Source organism: Panulirus ornatus, chromosome 16 (assembly GCF_036320965.1).
Source record: "Panulirus ornatus isolate Po-2019 chromosome 16, ASM3632096v1, whole genome shotgun sequence".
Classification (NCBI taxonomy): domain Eukaryota; kingdom Metazoa; phylum Arthropoda; class Malacostraca; order Decapoda; family Palinuridae; genus Panulirus; species Panulirus ornatus.
Genome location: NC_092239.1, coordinates 18297479 through 18315916, shown reverse-complemented (window position 1 = coordinate 18315916; position 18438 = coordinate 18297479). Strand labels below are relative to the sequence as shown.

General features: G+C 42.2%; 1 protein-coding gene across 2 annotated transcripts in view; it reads right to left on the bottom strand.

Moving 5' to 3' along the window:
- Positions 1-18438, bottom strand: part of Tace (ADAM 17-like protease Tace) — a 147239-nt gene that overhangs the window by 98325 nt on the left and 30476 nt on the right. For both annotated transcript variants that reach the window (XM_071671389.1, XM_071671388.1), the window contains exon 2: positions 5318-5471. In XM_071671389.1, the coding sequence (XP_071527490.1) occupies positions 5318-5471 (154 nt within the window). The remainder of the gene's footprint in view (positions 1-5317; positions 5472-18438) is intronic.

The following is an 18438-nucleotide window of genomic DNA, read 5'->3' as shown; positions in this document are numbered from 1 at the left end:
GAGGGAGACCAAATTGGAGGTGGAAAGATGGAGTGAAAAAGATTTTGTGTGATCGGGGCCTGAACATGCAGGAGGGTGAAAGGAGGGCAAGGAATAGAGTGAATTGGAGCGATGTGGTATACCGGGGTTGACGTGCTGTCAGTGGATTGAATCAAGGCATGTGAAGCGTCTGGGGTAAACCATGGAAAGCTGTGTAGGTATGTATATTTGCGTGTGTGGATGTATGTATATACATGTGTATGGGGGTGGGTTGGGCCATTTCTTTCATCTGTTTCCTTGCACTACCTCGCAAACGTGGGAGACAGCGACAAAGCAAAAAAAAAAAATATTATATATTTTTTTTTTTCTTTTTTTTTATACTTTGTCGCTGTCTCCCGCGTTTGCAAGGTAGCGCAAGGAAACAGACGAAAGAAATGGCCCAACCCCCCCCCATACACATGTACATACAGACGTCCACACACGCAAATATACATACCTACACAGCTTTCCATGGTTTACCCCAGACGCTTCACATGCCTTGATTCAATCCACTGACAGCACGTCAATCCCTGTATACCACATCGCTCCAATTCACTCTATTCCTTGCCCTCCTTTCACCCTCCTGCATGTTCAGGCCCCGATCACACAAAATCTTTTTCACTCCATCTTTCCACCTCCAATTTGGTCTCCCTCTTCTCCTCGTTCCCTCCACCTCCGACACATATATCCTCTTGGTCAATCTTTCCTCACTCATTCTCTCCATGTGCCCAAACCATTTCAAAACACCCTCTTCTGCTCTCTCAACCACGCTCTTTTTATTTCCACACATCTCTCTTACCCTTACGTTACTTACTCGATCAAACCACCTCACACCACACATTGTCCTCAAACATCTCATTTCCACCACATCCATCCTCCTGCGCACAACTCTATCCATAGCCCACGCCTCGCAACCATACAGCATTGTTGGAACCACTATTCCTTCAAACATACCCATTTTTGCTTTCCGAGATAATGTTCTCGACTTCCACACATTTTTCAAGGCTCCCAAAATTTTCGCCCCCTCCCCCACCCTATGATCCACTTCCGCTTCCATGGTTCCATCCGCTGACAGATCCACTCCCAGATATCTAAAACACTTCACTTCCTCCAGTTTTTCTCTATTCAAACTCACCTCCCAATTGACTTGACCCTCAACCCTACTGTACCTAATAACCTTGCTCTTATTCACATTTACTCTTAACTTTCTTCTTCCACACACTTTACCAAACTCAGTCACCAGCTTCTGCAGTTTCTCACATGAATCAGCCACCAGCGCTGTATCATCAGCGAACAACAACTGACTCACTTCCCAAGCTCTCTCATCCCCCACAGACTTCATACTTGCCCCTCTTTCCAGGACTCTTGCATTTACCTCCCTAACAACCCCATCCATAAACAAATTAAACAACCATGGAGACATCACACACCCCTGCCGCAAACCTACATTCACTGAGAACCAATCACTTTCCTCTCTTCCTACACGTACACATGCCTTACATCCTCGATAAAAAACTTTTCACTGCTTCTAACAACTTGCCTCCCACACCATATATTCTTAATACCTTCCACAGAGCATCTCTATCAACTCTATCATATGCCTTCTCCAGATCCATAAATGCTACATACAAATCCATTTGCTTTTCTAAGTATTTCTCACATACATTCTTCAAAGCAAACACCTGATCCACACATCCTCTACCACTTCTGAAACCGCACTGCTCTTCCCCAATCTGATGCTCTGTACATGCCTTCACCCTCTCAATCAATACCCTCCCATATAATTTACCAGGAATACTCAACAAACTTATACCTCTGTAATTTGAGCACTCACTCTTATCCCCTTTGCCTTTGTACAATGGCACTATGCACGCATTCCGCCAATCCTCAGGCACCTCACCATGAGTCATACATACATTAAATAACCTTACCAACCAGTGAACAATACAGTCACCCCCTTTTTTAATAAATCCCACTGCAATACCCTCCAATCCTGCTGCCTTGCCGGCTTTCATCTTCCGCAAAGCTTTTACTACCTCTTCTCTGTTTACCAAATCATTTTCCCTAACCCTCTCACTTTGCACACCACCTCGACCAAAACACCCTATATCTGCCACTCTGTCATCAGACACATTCAACAAACCTTCAAAATACTCATTCCATCTCCTTCTCACATCACCGCTACTTGTTATCACCTCCCCATTTACGCCCTTCACTGAAGTTCCCATTTGCTCCCTTGTCTTACGCACCCTATTTACCTCCTTCCAGAACATCTTCTTATTCTCCCTAAAATTTACTGATAGTCTCTCACCCCAACTCTCATATATATATATATATATATATATATATATATATATATATATATATATATATATATATATATATATATATATATATATTTTTTATATATATATATATATATATATATATATATATATATATATATATATATATATATATATATATATATATTCTTTTTTTTTCATACTATTCGCCATTTCCTGCATTAGCAAGCTAGTGTTAAGAACAGAGGAGAGGACTGAGCCTTTGAGAGAAATCCTTACTTGACCCCCTACTCTGTTCCTTCTTTTGTATGTAAATACATACATATACATATCAACACATACACAGGTACAGTACATATTCATATTTGCTTGCCTTCCTCTATTCCTGTTGCTACCCCACCACACAGGAAATAGCATCGCTACCCCCTGCTCCAGTGAGGTAGTACCAGGAAAACAGAAGAAGGTCACATCTTTTCACACTCAGTCTCTAACTGTCATGTGTAATGCACCGAAACCACAGCTCCCTATCCACATCCAGGCCCCACAGACCTTGCCATGCTTTATCCCAGATGCTTCACATGCCCTGGTTCAGTCCACTGACAGCACATTGACCACAGTATACCACATTGTTCCAATTCACTCTATTCCTTGCATGCCTCTCATCATCCTGTATGTTCAGGCCCCAATCACACAAAATCTTATTCACTCCATCCTTCCATCTCCAATTTGATCTCCCACTTCTCTTTGTTCCCTTCACCTCTGACACGTATATCCTCTTCATCAATCTTTCCTCACTCATTCTCTCCATATGTCCAAACAATTTCAAGACAACCTCTTCTGCTCTCTCAACCACACTCTTTTTTTCCATGCATCTCTCTTACCCTTTCATTACTTACTCAGTCAAACCATCTCACACCACATAATGTCCTCAAACATTTAATTTCCAAACACATCCACCCTCCTCTGTACAATCCTATCTATAGCCCATACCTCGCAACCATATAACACTGTTGCAACTACTATTCCTTCAATTATACACATTTTTGCTCTCCGAGATAACGTTCTCTTCTTCCACATACTCTTTATTGCTTCCAGAACCTTCACCCCTTCCCCCACCCCGTGACTCACTTCCGCATCCATGGTTCCATCCACTGCTAAGTCCACTCTCAAATATCTAAAACTCTTCACTTCCTCCAGTTTTTCTCCATTCAAATTTACATCCCATTTAACTTGTCCCAAAACTCTACTGTACCTAATAACCTTGCTCTTATTCACATTTACTCTCAGCTTTCTCCTTTCGCACACTTTTCCAAACTAAGTCACCAACCACTGCAGTTTCTCATCTGAATCAGCCACTAGAGCTGTATCATCAGCGAACAGCAACTGACTCACTTACCAAGCTCTCTCATCCACAACAGACTGCATACTTGCCCCTCTCTCCAAAAGTCTTGCATTTACCTCCCTAACCATCCAATCTATAAACAAATCAAACAAGCATGGGGACATCAAATATCCCTACCGCTAACCCATGTTCACTGGGAACCAATCACTTTCCTCTCTTCCTACTCGCACACATGCCATACTTCCTTGGTAAAACCTTTCCACTGCTTCTAGCAACTTACCTCCCATACCATATACTCTTAAGACCTTCCACAAAGCATCTCCATCAACCATATCATATGCCTTCTCCAGATCTATAATTGCTACATACAAATCCATTTGTTTTTCTAAGTATTTTTCTCATACATTCTTCAAAGCAAACACCTTATCCACACATCCTCTACGACTTCTGAAACCACACTGCTCTTTCCAAATCAGACGCTCTGTACATGCCTCCACCCTCTCAATCAATAATCTTCCATATAATTTCCCAGGAATACTCAATAAACTTATGCCTCTGTAGTTAGAACTCACCTTTATCCTCTTTGCCTTTGTACAATGGCACTATGCATGCATTCCGCCAATCCTTAGGCACTTTACTAAGATACATACATACAATGAATATCCTTACCCCCTTTTTAATAAACTCCACTGCAGTACCATCCAATCCTGCTGCCTTGCTGGATTTCATCTTCCGCAAAGCTTTCACTACCTCTTCTGTCTTTACCAAACCATTCTCTCTGATCCTCTCGCTTCACACACCACCTCGACCAAAAACCCTACATCTGCCACTCTATCATCAAAAAAATTCACCAAGCCATCAAAATACTCACTCCGTCTCCTTCTCACTTCATCACTACCTTCCTTCTTGCCCTCTTCACAGATGTTCCTATTTGTTCTCTTGTCTTACGCACATTATTTACCTCCTTCCAAAACATCTTGTTTTTCTCCCAAAAATTTTACAATACTCTCTCAACTAATCTCCCATTACCCCTCTTTTCCATCTCTTGCACCTTTTCCTTGACCTCCTGCCACTTTCTTTTATACATCTCCCAGTTATCTGCACTACTTCCCTGCAAGTATTGTCCAAACACCTCTCTATTATCTTTCACTAACAACCTTACTTCTTCATTCCACCACTCACTACCCTTTCTAATATGCCCACCTCCCACCTTTCTTATGCCACATGCATCTTTTATGCAAGCCATTACTGCTTCCCTAAATACATCCCATTCCTCACCCATTACCCAACACTATTTTCTTTCATACCCCTTATCTTTTCCATTAATCCTTGTACCTAATCAGCCTAATACAGTATCTCTGAAATCTCAAACATACCAAACATAAACAACTATCCGCAATCATCTTGTTCTCTTTCAATGCAGTTCCATTTTCCATTCACTCCAGATGATACAACATAGTATATCCACTGTACAAACTACTTTATTTCATTACAATCACATTCACCTTAATCAAGTTCAAATACATTATTCCGATGCTAACAACACTCATTTTAAGCAACTTTATACAAACTATCTTCATCTGTTTTTAACATCATCTCTTAAGTATCTTGATTCCATTAATACTGTACATCCATACTGCTTTCTCAAAATTATACAAAATGGCATTCTTACCGTCCTAGAGCACTGAATTGGACTTCTTTGATCTTATTGAATCGATGGGTACTTTCCTTTGTGCCCCTCTTGACAATGTGATGCTTGAAGGCAGAGGAATCGATGAATTCATAGTATCGCAAGTTGGGGTGGTAGGGTCGGGGTTTAAAAAAGCCTGTAAAGAATAAAAAGATTCATTAATCTTGGACATACATTTTAGCTGCATGCCTTATTACCAATGATAATGTTGCACTACCTGATTCACATTTGGGATTTACATCTGAAAAACTCAAGTGTAAGAAAAAAAAAAAGTATTAATGATAATTCTTCTCCCCTACCCCTGGGGATAGGGGAGAAAGAACACTTCCCACGCATTCCCCACGTGTCGTAGAAGGCAACTAAAGGGGACGGGAGAAGGGGGGCTAGAAACTCTCCCCTCCTTGTATTTCAATTTTCTAAAAGGGGAAACAGAAGAAGGAGTCATGCGGGGAGTGCTCATCCTCCTCGAAGGCTCAGATTGGGGTGTCTAATTGTGTGTGGATGTAACCAAGATGAGAAAAAAGGAGAGATAGATAGTATGTTTGAGGAAAGGAACCTGGATGTTTTGGCTCTGAGTGAAACGAAGCTCAAGGGTAAAGGGGAAGAGTGGTTTCGGAATGTCTTGGTAGCAGTCATGGGTTGGTGAGAGGACATGAGCAAAGGATGGAGTAGCACTACTCCTGAAACAGGAGTTGTGGGAGTATGTGATAGCGTAAAAAAGTAAGCTCTAGATTGATATGGGTAAAACTGAAAGTGGATGGAGAGAGATGGGTGATTATTGGTGCCTATGCAACTAGTCATGAGAAAAAAGATCATGAGAGGCAAGTGTTTGAGGAGCAGCTGAATGAGTATGTTAGCAGCTTTAATGCACAAGACTGGGTTATAGTGATGGGTGATTTGAATGCAAAGGTGAGCAATGTGGCAGTTGAGGGAATAATTGGTGTACATGGGAGTGTTCAGTGTTGTAAAAGGAAATGGTGAAGAGCTTGTAGATTTGTGAGCTGAAAAGGAACTGGTGATTGGGAATACCTGGCTTAAAACGAGACATACATGACATACATAAGTATACATATGTAAGTAGGAGAGATGGCCAGAGATCCTTACTGGATTACGTGCCAATTCATAGGTGCATGAAAGAGACTTTTGGATCTTAATGTGCTGAGAATGGCAACCAGAGGGATGTCTGATCATTATCTTGTGGAGGTGTAGGTGAAGATTTGTAGAGGTTTGCAGAATGGAAGAGAGAATGTTGGGGTGAAGAGAGTGGTAAGAGTAAGTGAGCTTGGGAAGGAGACTTGTGTGAGGAAGTACCAAGAGAGATTGAGTGCAGAATGGAAAAAGGTGAGAGCAAATGACGTAAGGAGAGTGGGGGAGGAATGGAATGTATTCAGGGAAGCAGTGATAGCTTGTGCAAAAGATGCTTGTGGCATGAGAAGCGTGGGAGGTGGGCAGATTAGAAAGCGTAGTGAGTGGTGGGATGAAGAAGTAAGATTGTTAGAGAAAGAGAAGAGAGAGGCATTTGGACGATTTTTGCAGGGAAATAGTGAAAATGACTGGAAGATGTATAAAAACAGAGGCAGGAGGTCAAGAGAAAGGTGCAAGAGGTGAAAAAGAGGGCAAATGAGAGTTGGGGTGAAAAAGTATCATTAAATCTTAGGGAGATTAAAAAGATGTTTTGGAAGGAGTTAAATAAAGTGCAAATGACAAGAGAACAAATGGGAACATCGGTGAAGAAGGCTAATGGGGAGGTAATAACAAGTAGTAGTGAAGTGAGAAGGAGATGGAGTAAGTATTTTGAAGGTTTGTTGAATGTGTTTAATTATAGAGTGGCAGATATAGGGTGTTTTGGTCAAGGTGATGTGCAAAGTGAGAGGGTCTGGGAGAATGCTTTAGTAAACAGAGAAGAGGTAGTGAAAGCTTTGCAGATGAAAGCCAGCAAACCAGCAGGTTTGGAAGGTACTACAATGGATTTTATCAAAAAGGGGAGTGATTGTGTTGACTAGTTGGAGAGGATATTCAATGTATGTATGGTTCATGGAGAAGTGCCTGAGGATTGGCGGAATGCATGCATAGTGCCACTGTAAAAAGGCACAGGAGATAAAGGCGAGTGTTAAAATTACAGAGTTATAAGTTTGTTGAGTATTCCTAGGAAATTATATAGGATGGTACTGACGGCGAGGGTGAAGGCATGTACAGAGCATCAGATTGGGGAAGAGCAGAGTGGTTTCAGAAGTGGTGGAGGATGTGTGGATCAGGTGTTTGCTTTGAAGAATGTATGTGAGAAATGCTTAGAAAAACAAATGGACATGTTTGTAGCATTTATGGATCTGGAGAAGGCATATGATAGGGTTGATAGAGATGCTCTGTGGAAGGTATTAAGAGTGTATGGCGTAGGAGGTAAGTTGATAGAAGCAGTGAAAATCTACTTTCACTACCTTTCACTATTCCTTCAAAGCAAAAATGGGTATGTTTGAAGGAAAATATATGTATATGTATATGTATATGTGTATGTATATATATATATATATATATATATATATATATATATATATATATATATATATATATATATATGTATATATATATATATATATATATATATATATATGTGTATATATATATATGTGTATTAAGAATATATGGTGTGGGAGGCAAGTTGTTAGAAGCAGTGAAAAGTTTTTATCGAGGATGTAAGGCATGTGTACGTGTAGGAAGAGAGGAAAGTGATTGGTTCTCAGTGAACTCAGTTTGCGGCAGGGGTGTGTGATGTCTTCATGGTTGTTTAATTTGTTTATGGATGGGGTTGTTAGGGAGGTGAATGCAAGAGTTTTGGAAAGAGGGGCAAGTATGAAGTCTGTTGGGGATGAGAGAGCTTGGGAAGTGAGTCAGTTGTTGTTCGCTGATGATACAGCACTGGTGACTGATTCATGTGAGAAACTGCAGAAGCTGGTGACTGAGTTTGGTAAAGTGTGTGAAAGAAGAAAGTTAAGAGTAAATGTGAATAAGAGCAAGGTAATTAGGTACAGTAGGGTTGAGGGTCAAGTCAATTGGGAGGTAAGTTTGAATGGAGAAAAACTGGAGGAAGTAAAGTGTTTTAGATATCTGGGAGTGGATCTGGCAGCGGATGGAACCATGGAAGCGGAAGTGGATCATAGGGTGGGGGAGGGGGCGAAAATTCTGGGAGCCTTGAAGAATGCGTGGAAGTAGAGAACATTATCTCGGAAAGCAAAAATGGGTATGTTTCAAGGAATAGCGGTTCCAACAATGTTGTATGGTTGCGAGGCATGGGCTATGGATAGAGTTGTGCGCAGGAGGATGGATGTGCTGGAAATGAGATGTTTGAGGACAATGTGCGGTGTGAGGTGGTTTGATCGAGTAAGTAACGTAATGGTAAGAGAGATGTGTGGAAATAAAAAGAGCGTGGTTGAGAGAGCAGAAGAGGGTGTTTTGAAATGGTTTGGGCACATGGAGAGAATGAGTGAGGAAAGATTGACCAGGAGGATATATGTGTCGGAGGTGGAGGGAACAAGGAGAAGTGGGAGACCAAATTGGAGGTGGAAAGATGGAGTGAAAAAGATTTTGTGTGATCGGGGCCTGAACATGCAGGAGGGTGAAAGGAGGGCAAGGAATAGAGTGAATTGGATCGATGTGGTATACCGGGGTTGACGTGCTGTCAGTGGATTGAATCAGGGCATGTGAAGCGTCTGGGGTAAACCATGGAAAGCTGTGTAGGTATGTATATTTGCGTGTGTGGACGTATGTATATACATGTGTATGGGGGTGGGTTGGGCCATTTCTTTCATCTGTTTCCTTGCGCTACCTCGCAAACGCGGGAGACAGCAAAAAAAAAAAAAAAAAAAAATATATATATATCTTTCTTTCTTTCATACTATTCGCCATTTCCTGCATTAGCAAGGTAGCGTTAGGAACAGAGGACTGGGCCTTCGAGGGAATATCCTCACCTGGCCCCCTTCTCTGTTCCTTCTTTTGAAAAATTGAAAAAAAAAATGATAGGGGAAGATTTCCAGCCACCCGCTCCAAAAAAAAAAAAAAAAAAAAATATATATATATATATATCTTTCTTTCATACTATTCGCCATTTCCTGCATTAGCAAGGTAGCGTTAGGAACAGAGGACTGGGCCTTTGAGGGAATATCCTCACCTGGCCCCCTTCTCTGTTCCTTCTTTTGGAAAATTAAAAAAGAAAACGACAGGGGAAGATTTCCAACCACATGCTCCCTCCCCTTTTAGTCGCCTTCTACAACATGCAGGGAATACATGGGAAGTATTCTTTCTCCCCTATCCCCAGGAATAGCATATATATATATATATATATATATATATATATATATATATATATATATATATATATATATATATATATTGCTGTCTCCCGCGTTTGCGAGGTAGCGCAAGGAAACAGACGAAAGAAATGGCCCAACCCCCCCCCCATACACATGTATATACATACGTCCACACAAGCAAATATACATACCTACCCAGCTTTCCATGGTTTACCCAGACGCTTCACATGCCCTGCTTCAATCCACTGACAGCACGTCAACCCCAGTATACCACATCGCTCCAATTCACTCTATTCCTTGCCCTCCTTTCACCCTCCTGCATGTTCAGGCCCCGATCACACAAAATCTTTTTCACTCCATCTTTCCACCTCCAATTTGGTCTCCCTCTTCTTGTTCCCTCCACCTCCGACACATATATCCTCTTGGTCAATCTTTCCTCACTCATCCTCTCCATGTGCCCAAACCACTTCAAAACACCCTCTTCTGCTCTCTCAACCACGCTCTTTTTATTTCCACACATCTCTCTTACCCTTACGTTACTCACTCGATCAAACCACTTCACACCACACATTGTCCTCAAATATCTCATTTCCAGCACATCCATCCTCCTGTGCACAACTCTATCCATAGCCCACGCCTCGCAACCATACAACATTGTTGGAACCACTATTCCTTCAAACATACCCATTTTTGCTTTCCGAGATAATGTTCTCGACTTCCACACATTCTTCAAGGTCCCCAGGATTTTCGCCCCCTCCCCCACCCTATGATCCACTTCCGCTTCCATGGTTCCATCCGCTGCCAGATCCACTCCCAGATATCTAAAACACTTCACTTCCTCCAGTTTTTCTCCATTCAAACTCACCTCCCAATTGACTTGACCCTCAACCCTACTGTACATAATAACCTTGCTCTTATTCACATTTACTCTTAACTTTCTTCTTCCACACACTTTTCCAAACTCAGTCACCAGCTTCTGCAGTTTCTCACATGAATCAGCCACCAGCGCTGTATCATCAGCGAACAACAACTGACTCACTTCCCAAGCTCTCTCATCCCCAACAGACTTCATACTTGCCCCTCTTTCCAAAACTCTTGCATTTACCTCCCTAACAACCCCATCCATAAACAAATTAAACAACCATGGAGACATCACACACCCCTGCCGCAAACCTACATTCACTGAGAACCAATCACTTTCCTCTCTTCCTACACGTACACATGCCTTACATCCTCGATAAAAACTTTTCACTGCTTCTAACAACTTGCCTCCCACACCATATATTCTTAATACCTTCCACAGAGCATCTCTATCAACTCTATCATATGTCTTCTCCAGATCCATAAATGCTACATACAAATCCATTTGCTTTTCTAAGTATTTCTCACATACATTCTTCAAAGCAAACACCTGATCCACACATCCTCTACCACTTCTGAAACCACACTGCTCTTCCCCAATCTGATGCTCTGTACATGCCTTCACCCTCTCAATCAATACCCTCCCATATAATTTACCAGGAATACTCAACAAACTTATACCTCTGTAATTTGAGCACTCACTCTTATCCCCTTTGCCTTTGTACAATGGCACTATGCACGCATTCCGCCAATCCTCAGGCACCTCACCATGAGTCATACATACATTAAATAACCTTACCAACCAGTCAACAATACAGTCACCCCCTTTTTTAATAGATTCCACTGCAATACCATCCAAACCTGCTGCCTTGCCGGCTTTCATCTTCCGAAAAGCTTTCACTACCTCTTCTCTGTTTACCAAATCATTTTCCCTAACCCTCTCACTTTGCACACCACCTCGACCAAAACACCCTATATCTGCCACTCTATCATCAAACACATTCAACAAACCTTCAAAATACTCACTCCATCTCCTTCTCACATCACCACTACTTGTTATCACCTCCCCATTTGCGCCCTTCACTGAAGTTCCCATTTGCTCCCTTGTCTTACGCACTTTATTTACCTCCTTCCAGAACATCTTTTTATTCTCCCTAAAATTTAATGATACTCTCTCACCCCAACTCTCATTTGCCCTTTTTTTCACCTCTTGCACCTTTCTCTTGACATCCTGTCTCTTTCTTTTATACATCTCCCACTCAATTGCATTTTTTATATATGGGGATAGGGGAGAAATAATACTTCCCACGTATTCCCTGCGTGTCGTAGAAGGCGACTAAAAGGGGAGGGAGAGGGGGGCTGGAAATCTTCCCCTCTCGTTTTTTTTTTTTAATTTTGCAAAACAAGGAACAGAGAAGGAGGCCAGGTGAGGATATTCCCTCCAAGGCCCAGTCCTCTGTTCTTAACGCTACCTCGCTAACGCGGGAAATGGCGAATAGTTTGAAAGAAAGAAAAGATATATTTTATTTTATTTTTTTATTATACTTTGTCGCTGTCTCCCGCGTTTGCGAGGTAGCGCAAGGAAACAGACGAAAAAAATGGCCCAACCCCCCCCCATACACATGTATATACATACGTCCACACACGCAAATATACATACTTACACAGCTTTCCATGGTTTACCCCAGACGCTTCACATGCCCTGCTTCAATCCACTGACAGCACGTCAACCCCGGTATACCACATCGCTCCAATTCACTCTATTCCTTGCCCTCCTTTCACCCTCCTGCATGTTCAGGCCCCAATCACACAAAATCTTTTTCACTCCATCTTTCCACCTCCAATTTGGTCTCCCTCTTCTCCTTGTTCCCTCCACCTCCGACACATATATCCTCTTGGTCAATCTTTCCTCACTCATCCTCTCCATGTGCCCAAACCACTTCAAAACACCCTCTTCTGCCTCTCAACCACGCTCTTTTTATTTCCACACATCTCTCTTACCCTTACGTTACTCACTCGATCAAACCACCTCACACCACACATTGTCCTCAAACATCTCATTTCCAGCACATCCATCCTTCTGCGCACAACTCTATCCATAGCCCACGCCTCGCAACAATACAACATTGTTGGAACCACTATTCCTTCAAACATACCCATTTTTGCTTTCCGAGATAATGTTCTCGACTTCCACACATTCTTCAAGGCCCCCAGGATTTTCGCCCCCTCCCCCACCCTATGATCCACTTCCGCTTCCATGGTTCCATCCGCTGCCAGATCCACTCCCAGATATCTAAAACACTTCACTTCCTCCAGTTTTTCTCCATTCAAACTCACCTCCCAATTGACTTGACCCTCAACCCTACTCTACTGTACGTAATAACCTTGTTCTTATTCACATTTACTCTTAACTTTCTTCTTCCACACACTTTTCCAAACTCAGTCACCAGCTTCTGCAGTTTCTCACATGAATCAGCCACCAGCGCTGTATCATCAGCGAACAACAACTGACTCACTTCCCAAGCTCTCTCATCCCCAACAGACTTCATACTTGCCCCTCTTTCCAAAACTCTTGCATTCACCTCCCTAACAACCCCATCCATAAACAAATTAAACAACCATGGAGACATCACACACCCCTGCCACAAACCTACATTCACTGAGAACCAATCACTTTCCTCTCTTCCTACACGTACACATGCCTTACATCCTCGATAAAAACTTTTCACTGCCTCTAACAACTTTCCTCCCACACCATATATTCTTAATACCTTCCACAGAGCATCTCTATCAACTCTATCATATGCCTTCTCCAGATCCATAAATGCTACATACAAATCCATTTGCTTTTCTAATATATATATATATATATATATATATATATATATATATATATATATATATATATATATATTTCTTTTTCTTTTTCTTTCAAACTATTCGCCATTTCCCACGTTAGCAAGGTAGCGTTAAGAACAGAAGACTGGACCTTGGAGAGAATATCCTCACCTGGCCCCCTTATCTGTTCCTTGTTTTGGAAAATCAAAAAAAAAAAGAAAACGAGAGGGGAAGATTTCCAGCCCCCCGCTCCCTCCCATGTTAGTTGCCTTCTACGACACGCAGGGAATACGTGGGAAGTGTTCTTTCTCGCCTATCCCCAGGGAAAATATATATATATATATATATATATATATATATATATATATATATATATATATATATATATATTTTTATTATTATACTTTGTCGCTGTCTCCCGCATTTGCGAGGTAGCGCAAGGAAACAGACGATAGAAATGGCCCAACCCCCCCCATACACATGTATATACATACGTCCACACACGCAAATATACATACCTACACAGCTTTCCATGGTTTACCCCAGACGCTTCACATGCCCTGCTTCAATCCACTGACAGCACGTCAACCCCGGTATACCACATCGCTCCAATTCACTCTATTCCTTGCCCTCCTTTCACCCTCCTGCATGTTCAGGCCCCCATCACACAAAATCTTTTTAACTCCATCTTTCCACCTCCAATTTGGTCTCCCTCTTCTCCTTGTTCCCTCCACCTCCGACACATATATCCTCTTGGTCAATCTTTCCTCACTCATCCTCTCCATGTGCCCAAACCACTTCAAAACACCCTCTTCTGCTCTCTCAACCACGCTCTTTTTACTTCCATACATCTCTCTTACCCTTACGTTACTCACTCGATCAAACCACCTCACACCACACATTGTCCTCAAACATCTCATTTCCAGCACATCCATCCTCCTGCGCACAACTCTATCCATAGCCCACGCCTCGCAACCATACAACATTGTTGGAACCACTATTCCTTCAAACATACCCATTTTTGCTTTCCGAGATAATGTTCTCGACTTCCACACATTCTTCAAGGCCCCCAGGATTTTCGCCCCCTCCCCCACCCTATGATCCACTTCCGCTTCCATGGTTCCATCCGCTGCCAGATCCACTCCCACATATCTAAAACACTTCACTTCCTCCAGTTTTTCTCCATTCAAACTCACCTCCCAATTGACTTGACCCTCAACCCTACTGTACCTAATAACCTTGCTCTTATTCACATTTACTCTTAACTTTCTTCTTCCACACACTTTTCCAAACTCAGTCACCAGCTTCTGCAGTTTCTCACATAAATCAGCCACCAGCGCTGTATCATCAGCGAACAACAACTGACTCACTTCCCAAGCTCTCTCATCCCCAACAGACTTCATACTTGCCCCTCTTTCCAAAACTCTTGCATTCACCTCCCTAACAACCCCATCCATAAACAAATTAAACAACCATGGAGACATCACACACCCCTGCCGCAAACCTACATTCACTGAGAACCAATCACTTTCCTCTCTTCCTACACGTACACATGCCTTACATCCTCGATAAAAACTTTTCACTGCTTCTAACAACTTTCCTCCCACACCATATATTCTTAATACCTTCCACAGAGCATCTCTATCAACTCTATCATATACCTTCTCCAGATCCATAAATGCTACATACAAATCCATTTGCTTTTCTAAGTATTTCTCACATACATTCTTCAAAGCAAACACCTGATCCACACATCCTCTACCACTTCTGAAACCACACTGCTCTTCCCCAATCTGATGCTCTGTACATGCCTTCACCCTCTCAATCAGTACCCTCCCATATAATTTACCAGGAATATAATATATATATATATATATATATATATATATATATATATATATAAATATTATCCCTGGGGATATGGGAGAAAGAATACTTCCCACGTATTCCCTGCGTGTCGTAGAAGGCGACTAAAAGGGAAGGGAGCGGGGGGCTGGAAATCCTCCCCTCTCGTTTTTTTTTTTTCCAAAAGAAGGAACAGAGGAGAGGTCCAGGTGAGGATATTCCCTCAAAGGCCCAGTCCTCTGTTCTTAACGCTACCTCGCTATCGCGGGAAATAGCGAATAGTATGAAAAAAAAAAAAATAAAAAAAATATATATATATATATATATATATATATATATATATATATATATTTTTATATTTTTTTTATTATACTTTGTCGCTGTCTCCCGTGTTTGCGAGGTAGCGCAAGGAAACAGACGAAAGAAATGGCCCAACCCCCCCCATACACATGTATATACATACACCCACACACGCAAATATACATACCTACACAGCTTTCCATGGTTTACCCCAGACGCTTCACATGCCTTGATTCAATCCACTGACGGCACGTCAACCCCGGTATACCACATCGCTCCAATTCACTCTATTCCTTGCCCTCCTTTCACCCTCCTGCATGTTCAGGCCCCGATCACACAAAATCTTTTTCACTCCATATTTCCACCTCCAATTTGGTCTCCCTCTTCTCCTCGTTCCCTCCACCTCCGACACATATATCCTCTTGGTCAATCTTTCCTCACTCATCCTCTCCATTTGCCCAAACCACTTCAAAACACCCTCTTCTGCTCTCTCAACCACGCTCTTTTTATTTCCACACATCTCTCTTACCCTTACGTTGCTCACTCGATCAAACCACCTCACACCACACATTGTCCTCAAACATCTCATTTCCAGCACATCCATCCTCCTGCGCACAACTCTATCCATAGCCCATGCCTCGCAACCATACAACATTGTTGGAACCACTATTCCTTCAAACATACCCATTTTTGCTTTCCGAGATAATGTTCTCGACTTCCACACATTCTTCAAGGCCCCCAGGATTTTCGCCCCCTCCCCCACCCTATAATCCACCTCCGATTCCATGGTTCCATCCGCTGCCAGATCCACTCCCAGATATCTAAAACACTTCACTTCCTCCAGTTTTTCTCCATTCAAACTCACCTCCCAATTGACTTGACCCTCAACCCTACTGTACCTAATAACCTTGCTCTTATTCACATTTACTCTTAACTTTCTTCTTCCACACACTTTTCCAAACTCAGTCACCAGCTTCTGCAGTTTCTCACATGAATCAGCCACCAGCGCTGTATCATCAGCGAACAACAACTGACTCACTTCCCAAGCTCTCTCATCCCCAACAGACTTCATACTTGCCCCTCTTTCCAAAACTCTTGCATTTACCTCCCTAACAACTCCATCCATAAACAAATTAAACAACCATGGAGACATCACACACCCCTGCCACAAACCTACATTCACTGAGAACCAATCACTTTCCTCTCTTCCTACACGTACACATGCCTTACATCCTCGATAAAAACTTTTCACTGCTTCTAACAACTTTCCTCCCACACCATATATTCTTAATATCTTCCACAGAGCATCTCTATTAACTCTATCATATGCCTTCTCCAGATCCATAAATGCTACATACAAATCCATTTGCTTTTCTAAGTATTTCTCACATACATTCTTCAAAGCAAACACCTGATCCATACATCCTCTACCACTTCTGAAACCACACTGCTCTTCCCCAATCTGATGCTCTGTACATGCCTTCACCCTCTCAATCAATACCCTCCCATATAATTTACCAGGAATACTCAACAAACTTATACCTCTGTAATTTGAGCACTTACTCTTATCCCCTTTGCCTTTGTACAATGGCACTATGCACGCATTCCGCCAATCCTCAGGCACCTCACCATGAGTCATACATACATTAAATAACCTTACCAACCAGTCAACAATACAGTCACCCCCTTTTTTAATAAATTCCACTGCAATACCATCCAAACCTATATATATATATATATATAGTCTGTTGGGGATGAGAGAGCTTGGGAAGTGAGTCAGTTGTTGTTCGCTGATGATACAGCGCTGGTGGCTGATTCATGTGAGAAACTGCAGAAGCTGGTGACTGAGTTTGGTAAAGTGTGTGAAAGAAGAAAGTTAAGAGTAAATGTGAATAAGAGCAAGGTTATTAGGTACAGTAGGGTTGAGGGTCAAGTCAATTGGGAGGTGAGTTTGAATGGAGAAAAACTGGAGGAAGTGAAGTGTTTTAGATATCTGGGAGTGGATCTGGCAGCGGATGGAACCATGGAAGCGGAAGTGGATCATAGGGTGGGGGAGGGGGCAAAAATTCTGGGGGCCTTGAAGAATGTGTGGAAGTCGAGAACATTATCCCGGAAAGCAAAAATGGGTATGTTTGAAGGAATAGTAGTTCCAACAATGTTGTATGGTTGCGAGGCGTGGGCTATGGATAGAGTTGTGCGCAGGAGGATGGATGTGCTGGAAATGAGATGTTTGAGGACAATGTGTGGTGTGAGGTGGTTTGATCGAGTAAGTAACGTAAGGGTAAGAGAGATGTGTGGAAATAAAAAGAGCGTGGTTGAGAGAGCAGAAGAGGGTGTTTTGAAATGGTTTGGGCACATGGAGAGAATGAGTGAGGAAAGATTGACCAAGAGGATATATGTGTCGGAGGTGGAGGGAACGAGGAGAAGAGGGAGACCAAATTGGAGGTGGAAAGATGGAGTGAAAAGGATTTTGTGTGATCGGGGCCTGAACATGCAGGAGGGTGAAAGGAGGGCAAGGAATAGAGTGAATTGGAGCGATGTGGTATACAGGGGTTGACGTGCTGTCAGTGGATTGAATCAAGGCATGTGAAGCGTCCGGGGTAAACCATGGAAAGCTGTGTAGGTATGTATATTTGCGTGTGTGGACGTGTGTATGTACATGTGTATGGGGAGGGTTGGGCCATTTCTTTCGTCTGTTTCCTTGCGCTACCTCGCAAACGCGGGAGACAGCGACAAAGTATAAAAAAAAAAAAAAAAAAAAAAATAATAATATATATATATATATATATATATATATATATATATATATATATATATATTTCCCTGGGGATAGGGGAGAAAGAATACTTCCCACGTATTCCCTGCGTGTCGTAGAAGGCGACTAAAAGGGGAGGGAGCGGGGGGCTGGAAATCCTCCCCCCTCGTTTTTTTTTTAATTTTCAAAAGAGGGAACAG